Raw genomic sequence first — 13,337 nt, 5'->3', positions numbered from 1 at the left:
CCTGCTCCACCGCTTGCTACGCTCCCGCGACTCGCCCAGAACCCGCCGCGCGCGGGCCACGTCATCAGGCCGCCGCCCGTCGCCCCGCAGCACGTCACCTCCCTCCGCCGGGGCTGGAAAGTGACCCGAGGGTAAGCGCATGCTCCGTGAGGCCCGGTCGCGGTGCAGGCTGGGGGTTGGAGTTTCAGGGCCGGGTCGGTACCTGGGAGAGCGGCGCCAGCTCCATCCCCCCGAGCCCGTGGCGCGGGCCCCGTTCTGCCGCTGTGTTGCTCGGCGGAGCGGAGTGGGCGGCGGGGCCGGCGGGGGATGCTCCTTCCCGGTTCCCTGCGGGACTGTGCGCGGCGGCCGGGGGCGGCGGGCGGCGGCGGCGGTTGGTGAAGGGCAATTGCAGCAATGGAGTAAGTGTCTCCCTTCGCCTAGCGACGGGGGCTGTGGGGAGGGGGCACGGGGAGTGGGGGTTCAGTGGGGGGTGCGGCGTGAGGGAGGGGGCACGGGGAGTGGGGGTTCAGTGGGGGGCGCGGCGTGAGGGAGGGGGCACGGGGAGTGGGGGTTCAGTGGGGGGTGCGGCGTGAGGGAGGGGGCACGGGGAGTGGGGGTTCAGTGGGGGGGTGCGGCGTGAGGGAGGGGGCACGGGGTGTGGGGGTTCAGTGGGGGGCGCGGCGTGAGGGAGGGGGCACGGGGAGTGGGGGTTCAGTGGGGGGGTGCGGCGTGAGGGAGGGGGCACGGGGAGTGGGGGTTCAGTGGGGGGCGCGGCGTGAGGGAGGGGGCACGGGGAGTGGGGGTTCAGTGGGGGGGTGCGGCGTGAGGGAGGGGGCACGGGGTGTGGGGGTTCAGTGGGGGGCGCGGCGTGAGGGAGGGGGCACGGGGAGTGGGGGTTCAGTGGGGGGTGCGGCGTGAGGGAGGGGGCACGGGAGTGGCGGGTGCAGCATGGGGGAGGGGGCACGGAAGTGGGGGTTTAGTGAGAGGGCGCGGCGTGAGGGAGGGAGCACGGGGAGTGGGGGTTCAGTGGGGGGCGCGGCGTGAGGGAGGGGGCACGGGGAGTGGGGGTTCAGTGGGGGGTGCGGCGTGAGGGAGGGGGCACGGGGAGTGGGGGTTCAGTGGGGGGGTGCGGCGTGAGGGAGGGGGCACGGGGAGTGGGGGTTCAGTGGGGGGGTGCGGCGTGAGGGAGGGGGCACGGGGAGTGGGGGTTCAGTGGGGGGCGCGGCGTGAGGGAGGGGGCACTGGGAGTGGGGGTTCAGTGGGGGGGTGCGGCGTGAGGGAGGGGGCACGGGGAGTGGGGGTTCAGTGGGGGGGCGCGGCCTGAGGGAGGGGGCACGGGGAGTGGGGGTTCAGTAGGGGGCGCGGCGTGAGGGAGGGGGCACGGGGAGTGGGGGTTCAGTGGGGGGCGCGGCGTGAGGGAGGGGGCACGGAGTGTGGGGGTTCAGTGGGGGGCGCGGCGTGAGGGAGAGGGCACGGGGAGTGGGGGTTCAGTGGGGGGTGCGGCGTGAGGGAGGGGGCACGGGAGTGGCGGGTGCAGCATGGGGGAGGGGGCACGGAAGTGGGGGTTTAGTGAGAGGGCGCGGCGTGAGGGAGGGAGCACGGGGAGTGGGGGTTCAGTGGGGGGCGCGGCGTGAGGGAGGGGGCACAGGGAGTGGGGGTTCAGTGGGGTGGTGCGGCGTGAGGGAGGGGGCACGGGGAGTGGGGGTTCAGTGGGGGGCGCGGCGTGAGGGAGGGGGCACGGGGAGTGGGGGCTCAGTGGGGGGCGCGGCGTGAGGGAGGGGGCACGGGGTGTGGGGGTTCAGTGGGGGGCGCGGCGTGAGGGAGGGGGCACGGGGAGTGGGGGTTCAGTGGGGGGTGCGGCGTGAGGGTGGGGGCACGGGGAGTGGGGGTTCAGTGGGGGGTGCGGCGTGAGGGTGGGGGCACGGGGAGTGGGGGTTCAGTGGGGGGGCGCGGCGTGAGGGAGGGGGCACGGGGAGTGGGGGTTCAGTGGGGGGGCGCGGCGTGAGGGAGGGGGCACGGGGAGTGGGGGTTCAGTGGGGGGGGCGCGGCGTGAGGGAGGGGGCACGGGGAGTGGGGGTTCAGTGGGGGGCGCGGCGTGAGGGAGGGGGCACGGGGAGTGGGGGTTCAGTGGGGGGGCGCGGCGTGAGGGAGGGGGCACGGGGAGTGGGGGTTCAGTGGGGGGGCGCGGCGTGAGGGAGGGGGCACGGGGAGTGGGGGTTCAGTGGGGGGGCGCGGCGTGAGGGAGGGGGCACGGGGAGTGGGGGTTCAGTGGGGGGCGTGGCGTGAGGGAGGGGGCCCGGGGAGTGGGGGTTCAGTGGGGAGGTGCGGCGTGAGGGAGGGAGCACGGGGAGTGGGGGTTCAGTGGGGGGGCGCGGCGTGAGGGAGGGGGCACGGGGAGTGGGGGTTCAGTCACGGGCGCGGCCTGAGGGAGGGGGCACGGGGAGTGGGGGCTCAGTCACGGGCGCGGCCTGAGGGTGGGGGCACGGGGAGTGGGGGTTCAGTGGGGGGGTGCGGCGTGAGGGTGGGGGCACGGGGAGTGGGGGTTCAGTGGGGGGGTGCGGCGTGAGGGTGGGGGCACGGGGAGTGGGGGTTCAGTGGGGGGGTGCGGCGTGAGGGAGGGGGCACGGGGAGTGGGGGTTCAGTGGGGGGGTGCGGCGTGAGGGAGGGAGCACGGGGAGTGGGGGTTCAGTGGGGGGGTGCGGCGTGAGGGAGGGGGCCCGGGGAGTGGGGGTTCAGTGGGGGGGTGTGGCGTGAGGGAGGGGGCCCGGGGAGTGGGGGTTCAGTGGGGAGGTGCGGCGTGAGGGAGGGGGCCCGGGGAGTGGGGGTTAAGTGGGGGGTGCGGCGTGAGGGAGGGGGCACGGGGAGTGGGGGTTCAGTGGGGGGGCGCGGCATGAGGGGGGGCACGGGGAGTGGGGGTTCAGTGGGGGGGCACGGCGTGAGGGTGGGGGCACGGGGAGTGGGGGTTCAGTGGGGGGTGTGGCGTGAGGGAGGGGGCACGGGAGTGGGGGTTCAGTGGGGGGTGCGGCGTGAGGGAGGGGGCACGGGAGTGGCGGGTGCAGCATGGGGGAGGGGGCACGGAAGTGGGGGTTTAGTGAGGGGGCTGCAGCTTGGGGGGAGGAGTAGTCATGGAAAGTAGGGAGTCACTGGGGGGCTGCAGCTGAGGGAGGGAGGTTAGTGGAGGGACTGGTCTTCCATACCATGGCTTCTGGGTGGTTGGGGTCATCACTGGGAGAAATGGGGGTTTACCGGGGGCTGCATTCAGGGACAAACTCGAGGGCAGTAGAGTGGCAGGCTGTGGGGGATTACAGAGGACTGTGTGGCACTAGAGTGGGGCTATGCCGTGCCACCGAGTCTCCTGGGGAATCCCCCAGTCCTGGGGGCTGTAATAGAGGAGATTAGTGGCACTATGGGGGACAGTTATTGGGGGGAGCATGACAGAAATGGGACTATGGGGATGATTATCAGGAATGGGGGATTGTGGAGGAGGGTAGTAGTGATGGGGGCTGTGATGGGATGGTTATTGGAGAAGTTTGAGGGTGGCACATAAAGTGGAAGGATAGAAGCCATCCCGGAGATTGGGATCTCTTCCCATGTTGGTGAGCGTCATGGTAGAAGACCAGGATGCAAGCATCTTTGTGGGGAAAGTAACACTGAGCAGAGATATGTTAAGAAGCATCGCAGGTCCCGGACACAAATGTTATGGTCTGTGTCTGCTATATATTTGTTATTTCCAGCTGACTGGTAAAGATGGAGAGAGGGAGAGGAGGAGGAGGAAGGAGTGTGGGGGGCTCTGGCCTGCACAGAAGCATTTACTCCCAGTCTCAACAACAGTATCAGTATCCTGCCTCTTCTCAAGGGGGCTGCATGGAGATCCAGGAACTAGCCTCCAAAAGGGTGGACATCCAGAAAAAGCGATTTTATCTGGATGTGAAGCAAAGTTCCCGAGGCCGCTTCCTGAAGATAGCCGAGGTCTGGATAGGAAGAGGCAGGCAGGAAAATATCAGGAAAAGCAAACTGACTCTCTCCTTGTCTGTGGCTGCTGAGCTGAAGGATTATCTGGGAGATTTCATAGAGCACTATGCCCATTTGGGCCTCAAAGGCAGCCATAGTCATAGACATGAACACAGTAATGGCAAAGAGCAAGATTTGAGAAGGCGGCAACAGCATCATCTGCCTTCACCTCCAGCATCTGTTGAATCAGAAGAGCATCCTCACAGTGTCCTGAAAACTGAGTATATAGAAAGAGACAACAGGAAGTATTATCTAGACCTGAAGGAGAATCAGCGTGGGCGTTTCTTAAGGATTAGACAAACCATGATTAGAGGACCGGGTATGATAGGTTATTTTGGCCACAATTTGGGACAGGAACAGACTATTGTCCTTCCAGCCCAAGGAATGATTGAATTCAGGGATGCTTTGGTCCAGCTAATTGAAGAATATGGGGAGGGAGATATAGAAGAACGAAGAGGTGGGGGTGATGAGCCCCTCGAACTCCCAGAAGGGACTTCCTTCAGGGTGGACAACAAGCGGTTCTACTTTGATGTGGGATCTAACAGGTATGGCATTTTTTTGAAGGTAAGTGAGGTGAGACCACCTTACCGTAACACCATCACTGTCCCGTACAAAGCGTGGACAAGGTTTGGGGAAAACTTTATCAAGTACGAAGAAGAAATGAGGAGAATTTACAACAGCCATAAAGAGAAAAGAATGGATGTCACAGGTGACAGTGGTGAAGAACAAGAGGGTCTGGAATAGAGTGCATTGAACTGGTCATCAGGCAAAACAGAAAAACCTAAATTGGCTAGAGGTAATTGGAATATTTTGTAGTTTGAAGAAGTTGCCCCTCATTTTATGTAAGTCTTTTTCCTGTTGTTAGTGATAACTCAAGTATATAATACGTCTGAAGTCTGGTTATGTTAAATGACATATTCTTAGGGAAATATTAGCCTCCCAAATCTAAATGAATCAGCTGTTCCAAGTGTTGAAGACTATGAAAGTATGCGTATCAGCACAAAAATCTGACATTCTGACCTTTAAATAGTCTAGGTTAGGCTTGTGTTGCACTCAAACATGATACAAAAAAAGCCAGACGTACCTTATGATGAAAAGTATTGGTTTCTGCTTATGACAGGTTTTCCAGAATTGAATATTGTCCATGCTGAGTTAAAATCTGAAAAGCGTAACTACAGGTCATTTACCACAAAAATTGACTTTGTATGCATTTTATCTACTTGTATGAGGAAAGGTAGAAATTTTAAATCAGCGTTCGCTAGTTACTGAATTTTAAGCAATGTTCTCTATGGGTAAAATCTCGATAGCAGGTCAAGCCTTTATAAAGGATTGTCAAAGAGTGGAATATTAATTTCTTAGCTTAATAATTCTGTGGTAACCAAATAATTTGAGTGCCACAGAAAAGCAAAGCTGTGTTTGAATTGTGATGGGTTATCCCAAATTAATGAAAATAATCCATTCTTCATCTACACATTACATCATGTAACGCTGAGGATTTTTTAATGTGTTCTCAAAATTTCAAAAACTATTTTTATATTGTTGGTGGTTTGGGGGGCTCTAGCAAGGAGCTGGGAAGTGGGCATTTTGGTGGCTGAATGATTGTTGCAAGTGGGTTTCCAGGGTTTTCTTCCTATTGTATGAGTAACATACTTGGTGTGATGTTAAAAGTATGAGGATAACTTCTGGGTTTGTCCTTCTACTTTGAGGAAAAACCTTTGGGAGATTTTGGTGCACCACTTAATTGGTATAAAAAATGCTTCTCTAATTTCATACTTATTGGTAGTGCATTTACAATGCTATGGCTAAAGCTGTGTCAGCATTTCCAGTATAAATTATTATTTTTATAAATTTTAGTATTCCAAGATAATATCTATGCCCCCACCTCCATCACTCCTTCCCCACCATGTTAAAACTGGGGCCATGATCCTTCAATTTGATTCATGTGGGCAGACTGTTAGGCCTGCATGAAGTCCCCTTGAAGACTATAGAGCTACAACTTCCCCCAGATTCCTGCCTTGAAATCCAAATATTCTGCCTGGAAGGGAAATGTGTAGCATTATCTGTTCAGGAGGGTTGAGTTAGAAAGGGGACCTAGAATATTTTAAATGCTTTTGGATCTCAAAGCAAAAACCGATTTATTTTTATGAAGAAATTTGTCAGCATTTAGGGGCCAGTTCATCTCTCACTGAAATCAATGAGAGTTGGATTGGGCTATAAATCCCTTGCTTAGAGACTCCATTTTGCCTACCTTTTTTATGTGTTTGTTTTTTTTTAAGGGCTACTGTATACATACAGAAATTTATCACAACCCAAATCATGTTTTTAATCAAGTAGTTGAGTGTGCATGAGGGCCAGCTATCTTTTAATCCAAACAGTAAATTTTAATCTGTTTAAACACACTTATCTGCAAACAAAATTATCCCCAGTCTTAATTTTAATCTGCCTGCACGCTTAAAGGCCACACTAAATTCAAACACCTTATCATGTCTCTGATCTGATACCCCATTAGTAATATCAAGAAGGACTGTATGTGGGGATTAAGTGAATAATCTGGCCTTTAGTTTGGGTGATAAAAATGATGAAACTACAAAAAAGCTTGCACCAAAGTCACCAAAGAACTATTAGGAACATGTTACGCCTGTGACAGAAAAGAACAGATGTAAAGAAGTTAATTTCACTGTTTTAGGTGATTCCCTTAGAGTTAACAACCAGTTGGCCTAGTGTCAAAAAAATACCATAAACTAATCACTAATGTATTGATTGCTGTTTCAGATATTTTCTAATCCAAAGCAAAATTTTCTTATTTGGTCACTTGAATGCTAATGGGCCGTTTGGGCCATGACCATGCAATTGAAGGTTATAACCTTAGTCCTAGGGCTAAACGTTCCTGTTAGATAGTGAAGTACTAAAAAAGAAAAAAAAGTTTTTAAGAAGTAACAAATCATAGTAAAATAACAATTTATACTATTGTTGGCTTGATAGCAGAATATTCATGAGTGAATCATCAATGCCTAAGTTACCATCTCACTGATTGCTGCTGTCCATCACAGTGCCTAAAGTAATGATGAACTTGTCAAAGCTTCCTGCAATCTGGAGTTATGAATGTAAGAACTTTTTATGCTCACTTCTCCCCTTGCGCCCCATCTTCACATGGATTTTTCCCTCTACACTCAGCATCTTCCAGTCTAAAATAATGTTTGCACCACTCGATATTAAAAGATCATTTGTTGGAATTATTCCTACGTAATATGTGCAATGCAGATAATCTTGCTTTCCATGTGTTCCTTCGCTCTTAATGGAAAAAAATATTTTAATTGTTCAAGTAATTAGTAATTTAAAAAATATATTTCCTTCACAGGTTTTAAAAAACAAACAGGTGCAAAGTGGCATTGTTATTGCTATCAAGTTGCCATTTTGGAGAATTAGAGCCAGACTACGTCTTAGCTATTGAAAGTGCTCCAGTGAAGATGTAGACCGGTATCAGTTTGCATCACTGCTTCTTAATTAGGTTTCCAGTATTTATTAATTGGCCTTCATAAATGCATTGATGTATTGTAACTATTACCCCAGGAAGTCAGTATCTGCTGGCTGTTGAACAAGCTCAATTCTCAGCTCTGATACACAGGTAAGTGTTGCCTTGTGTTTTGTAAAATCAGTTAATGCACTTACTCTCACTTGGTGATACGCACCTGAGTATCCGGGACTACACTTGAGCCAGCCATCTACAGTTAAAACACTGACTACTGGTTTTCCATAGACATGTAAAGCACTGATGTTTGCAAATATTATGATCCAAGCATAACACTAACAAACACAAAATGTAGCAATGCAAACTTAAAATGGTTACATTTGGAAACGGGTTCCTCATTATTTTTTGCAGTGTGTTCCCAGCTTTTGAGAGCAGCAGTATTATGCTGCTTATGTGCAGAAAGGCCCATTAGAACACAAAGGAATATTGAATTCCCAGTGCATTCTAAATAGATTGTCATTCTTTGAGCCCTAAAACTGCCTGACCCTTAAACTTGAGAAAAACACAAGCTTGTTTGCACTAAAGAGCATGGCCAAAAACAATTCTAAGAGGACAGGGTGAAAAGCATCAGTCTGAATCTCTTGAATTAATAGGTTCTCATGAGAGAATTTTACAGTAAAACCCTCACCTCTGTTTTAAAGCTGTGTGGTGCAGGCAGAAAGTCTGTCAGTTCTATAATTAAATAATAATGCACTTTATATTTTGTAAATAATAGAAGCACATTTCTGCTATTAGCTTTGTAGGATGTGCTTCAGTAATAGCCTAAATCTGTAAGGGGTGGTCTCCTGCATGCACGTCTGTCAGAGCTCTGTTGTAATCACTTGATCCAGTTCCATTGGTATGGTAGAGAAGGCAGGAGCTATTAAAAATCCTTTAAAAACCACAAGTCTGATTTTCTACCCCCCCACCCCCAAGGTAGCACCCACAAATCCCATTAATTTTATTTGGAGTTGTGAGTGCTCAGCATCTCTGAAAAATCAGCCTCCAAACATTTTGTAATGAATGTATAGATATGTTTTTGTATTCATAATCTTTATAGAGCTGGGTTCAGTAACTCCATCTCACTTAGCTTTCTGTGACACTTTGCTGTCACAGAAGCCCTCATAATCCCAGAAATGTTGATTTGGAGTAGTGAGGGGGATTGGGTGGGCTTCTGTGGTATTGAAACTAGCCAGTTTGTATTGACTCCAGCCATAGCGTATAAACTTTCTTTCTTGTTAAAGTACAAATTTTATAGTATGTTGTTGGTTGTAATAGTGCTATGAGAGAGTTGGAAAGTTACCTGCACTAGAATGGTAAGGTACACCACCATGCCACTGTGTAGGACATCTCACCAACTGTGACCAAGTAGACTGCTATGTTTTCTGAATTTCATGAAGTTTGACAAAAAAAAATTCTTGATTAGGGACTTTCAGAAGCAGCAATATTTATTCCTGCATCTAAGAGAGTGGGGAAACTATTTTAATGCAACAAAACTTGAAAATTCTGTAAACTGCATCTCAAATGCAAATACATGTTTAATACAAATATCAGTGATATGTGTGTACTTTATCCAGAAAGAAACTTTCCTTCAATGTATTAGCAATCTACTCTTTATCATAAGTGCTTCATATGTGTATTTAATATGTATAAATCCAATATGTGTATATTGTAAATCCACAGTAGCTCAAAGTGAAATAATATATTTATCTGAAGTGCACAGTTTAAAAAAACTTAAAAATCAGTTTCTGCCTGGAACACAGTTTGGTTAAATGTGTTATTTCACTGAGAGCTGTTACATATATTATTTATTGCATCCCTTTTAAGATTTCTGCATTTAAATGTTTTGATGTATTATTTATTTAGAGAGAAGGGTGGAGAAGGGGATGGTATATGACTCTCAGTAGAGCAGAAGGAAAAATAGAAGAAAAAAAAACTTATTTCAAGGTGTCTCGTGAAATAAGTAGTCTTAGACTTTACTGGCAGCTTTGTATGCAGGTTTACTGTTAGCTGCCATAGTGTTTCAAATCTGTCTTTAAATCCCCAAATGGTCCAAATCTTTAGGTAGGATAAATGTAAAATCCCAAATACACTGTTAGAAGAGTTTAGAACTGGTTTGTTTGTATAAAGCTCAAACAAAATTACCAAAAACAATTTTAATATACTTTTTCTGCTAAATGTATTTTAGTCAAATGGCTGCATCCTTTTTCTTCAGTGGCCTATTAAAATGACTTAAACTCTATGGGGAGGAGAATTAGGAGAACTGTTGCTTACTTGACCGACAACCCTTTTAACCAAAATTGTAGTAATTTTGTGCAGTGGAAATGCATTTATTTTGTTGTTTGGTTTTACTGTACAGGGTTTTCACAGTGTGGAAAACGAGTTAGTAAGCAGGCTATAGTCCCATTGCAATGGTACATATATATGTTTCCTGTAAATACAATATATGCGGAGTCTACAAAATAAGTCCTAAAAAAACTATACATCTTGCAATTTATTTTCTATGCTATTTCCTCTAAGGTGAAAATAGCTTAATCCTTCTGTGTCATGGCTTTTAAAAATCACTTTGTCTTTCCTATATGATTTTTAATAATTTAGATTTGGAACATTTTCTTTAGTTATATGAATGAAAAAGTACACTACATTTAAAATGCCAGCCACAAACAACTTGAGGTATTTTCTTATACGTACATGCTGTCAGCAGAAATCCTAGAATGAATTACAGCAAAGTACTTATGGATCAAGTATATGTGTGCATGTATTTGTAATAGTGTACATGTCAAATACATGGATAGGCATATTCACAATTTTAAATACAAATGAAGTTCTAGTCCTGCAACTTTTGCTGAAGCTGACGTAATCCCAATGCAAGTAGTCACATGACTAAAGATTGCAGAATAGGGTCCATAACATAATTATTTTTGATGGTAGCTCTTTTGCTTTTAAGTTTTGTCCCATATCCTGATCCCATTGAGGCAGATGGGAATTTTTCTAGTGACTTCAGTGGGAACAGGATTGGGCCAATTTCTGAATACACCCTTATGTGCAGTTGGGTACTACAGTGTCAAAAAGTTATATTTGAATTTGGAGACCTTAATCTGCAGTTATAGTTGTACTGCATATTCTCAATTCAGTAATGGATATAGCTATTTTACATTATTGATACTATCCAAGGTAGTCTCTTGTGTTGACCCATTGTCCTTTTGCTTTCATCTGGAGTCATTAAAATTTTATTGTACTGCTACAAAAAATGAAAAATGATTATCGGACAGTAGCATAAGATTTATTCATTAGATTTTGTTTGTTTGTTTATAGAACCAAAACCTACATCTGACTAACATTTTTGTAAAGGTTATTGATTTCTCTTTACATGGCAAATGCTTGCAGTTCATTATTATGTTAGTAGTCTATTAGCACTATTAAATCCTAGTTTTTGACTTTGTTTATAATATAAAATCTTGCATAATGATGGCAGAATTTGTGGAGTCACAGAATAAAAGCATCCATGTTAGGAGACAGGGCATTCCTGGAATCAGGTATTTTGAAATATTAAAAACAGGCTTTTAGCCCCGCTCTTTTTAAAAACAAAAAAATACAAATCTGTGGAAGCTCTAAATGTTGGTGACAGCCTATTAAATATTGTGGGATTAATAACTCTCACTATAACAAAGTGCTTTTCATGAAAATCTTATCACACCTGAGATCTGTGTACCACCTGTATTTATACATATACAGGAAAGTAGTATTTTGAAAATATCAAGACCTAGCAAACTTTTATCACTGGAGTTTATGGGTTGCCAAGTTTGGTTGGACGTATTCCTGGAGGTTTCATCACATGACATAATGAGACCCCAGGACAATCCTGGAGGCTTGACAACCCTGCTGGAGTTCCATTGTTTGTTATCCTGAAGTTCCATCTGTTGGCGTAACTTGAACACTTAACAAGTACAATTTTTGGTAAACTACAAAAACTGTTAAATTTAACATCATGTAGCTGAAAGGTTATGTTTCTGATAGAGTTCTACTTAATGAAATGGTGCAGCTTCTGGAATAGAATGAAATAGCCAGCTGAATGAATAATGATGGAGACATCCTGGCCCTAATGAAGTTAATGGGAGTTTTTGCCACTGATATCAGTGGGCCAGGATTTTACCCAGAATCAACAATTTGTGGTTCAAATACCGTCTAGTTAATGGGCATAACAAAGGTCATCAGTGCCCAGCTGAGGCAAACATTTAGCCATGGAGTCAAGTAACACTGAAAGCATTTTCTTATCTTGTGCTATGCATCATGTTTAGGGTATCATAGTTTCTTTATGTAAGAGGATGTGCCTGGCTGAGTTCATAAGAGGTTCTAAATTAAATCAGTGTTTTAAAAAATGCTAAAAAAAGCCTCAGCATCAATAACAGCTGGTTTTCTAAGAATGTCAAAGCATCAGTTTGAAGCATTGAGAACACTTTGATGTAAACACAGCATTTCAGTGGTTAATACAATTAAATAGTTGTACCAAGCACTGTTTAGTAATTTTAAGCATATGGCCAAAGCCTGGCATGTTTTTTAATTTGTTAGAATCAAGACTTTTTTTACAGTAAGTTTATTTCTTACCTTTTCAGCCCTTTCTTGTCTATGGAATTATACACATTCTTATTCCTTTTTCCTGTTTGACAGGCTTCCTTCTGATGGAAACTGGGAGTTGTGAAATCACCCTAAAAAGATACCCCTTTAAGCTTTTGCAAATACATCGGTTTTAAAAATGTATCAGACCTCTCCTACATTGCCTGTATTTAATATTAAACTCAGAAAATCATGCAGCTCATGTATTTGGGTGGTTAATTTAAGTACTGCCAATTAAATTGGCTTCTTAATCACTGGGTGAAATTCACCCAGTGGGTAGAGGGATGTTTCATGGCATAAGTATGTGAATTTCAACCTGTGCACCATATGGATCACAAACAAGATAATTTTTAAATGGATAGATTCGTCCAAGAGAGGAAGAGAAGTGTATATCAGTTATTCTAAGACTTCTGACTTTGAAGCTTTCCACCCCTCTACCCCCGCCCCCCAATAACCTTTATAAAATACACAAACACACCAGAGGGGGGCAGGGAAAGAGTGTGTGTGAGATTGGGAGGGCAGGATGTTAACAGTATGTCAATATTCAATAGTATGCTAAAAAGTCTAGCAAGTAGATTTTTTTAATTAAATTAGATATGTTCGTACATATTGCAAATAGCAAGCTTTGCTTTAATATGAAAACATTTAATTAATGCAAAAAATGTATTTACACTCAGAATGGTGGGACAACAGGATCTCTATAACTGATTGATTAAAATATCAAGCAATATATGGACTCAGTATTTGGGGTCAACCTTAAACCCATACAAATACTTCTCAAGTTACATTCTTAATACATTTTGTTGGAGAGGAGCAGAGGGGGACAGGAACAGAAGCGGCCTGCTGGGGAATGGGAGGGACAGGAGAAGAAGGATCAGTGACCACTAGACCACACTCTCTCTCAAACTTGGAATTTGAACCCAGCATTCCTGAGTCTTAGCATTCTTCTATCTTTAAACAGTTATATAACCCATTGCAACGTGTGTGTCTCATTCCCTTCTAATGCTGTAGTCCACATAGAGGATAACAGCCTACTACTGCTGCCAGTTACTCCATTAGCCCAAGTGGTGAAGGTCTGTGTGATGGATTTAAAAGTCCCAGCCCTGCTACTGACCCAAGCTGGGGGGTCAATAAGGTTCCAAAAGATGGAATTTGTTGGTTATTTAAAAAAAAAATTAGGCAATTCCATTTTTAAAAAGATCTACGTTACAAGAATGTTAAGAGT

The 13,337-nt window shown here is 46.7% G+C and overlaps 3 protein-coding genes across 4 annotated transcripts in view; 2 read left to right on the top strand and 1 right to left on the bottom strand.

Moving 5' to 3' along the window:
- Positions 1 to 65, bottom strand: part of WRN (WRN RecQ like helicase) — a 110,490-nt gene extending 110,425 nt beyond the window's left edge. For both annotated transcript variants that reach the window (XM_084625914.1, XM_084625917.1), the window contains exon 1: positions 2 to 65. The gene's annotated coding sequence lies outside the window, so the exon portion shown is untranslated. The remainder of the gene's footprint in view (position 1) is intronic.
- On the top strand, positions 56 to 6,999 carry PURG (purine rich element binding protein G). The gene is made up of 3 exons (XM_084625918.1): positions 56 to 131; positions 3,714 to 4,786; positions 6,973 to 6,999. The coding sequence occupies exon 2, from the start codon at positions 3,727 to 3,729 to the stop codon at positions 4,732 to 4,734; it is 1,008 nt and encodes a 335-aa protein (XP_084482044.1). The 5' UTR covers positions 56 to 131; positions 3,714 to 3,726; the 3' UTR covers positions 4,735 to 4,786; positions 6,973 to 6,999.
- The window catches only part of TEX15 (testis expressed 15, meiosis and synapsis associated), a gene marked incomplete at its 3' end in the record, with an annotated part of 132,863 nt that continues 124,007 nt past the window's right edge, over positions 4,482 to 13,337 (top strand). The window contains exon 1 of the mRNA XM_084625913.1: positions 4,482 to 4,535. The remainder of the gene's footprint in view (positions 4,536 to 13,337) is intronic.

Source organism: Lepidochelys olivacea (assembly GCF_965140295.1).
Source record: "Lepidochelys olivacea isolate rLepOli2 genome assembly, chromosome: 4".
In the NCBI taxonomy this organism is placed as follows: domain Eukaryota; kingdom Metazoa; phylum Chordata; order Testudines; family Cheloniidae; genus Lepidochelys; species Lepidochelys olivacea.
This window is presented reverse-complemented; position numbering and strand designations above follow the sequence as displayed.

Excerpts from the sequence above, each read along its gene's own strand:
- PURG (XM_084625918.1), top strand. The coding sequence starts at position 3,727 with ATGGAGAGAGGGAGAGGAGGAGGAGGAAGGAGTGTGGGGGGCTCTGGC.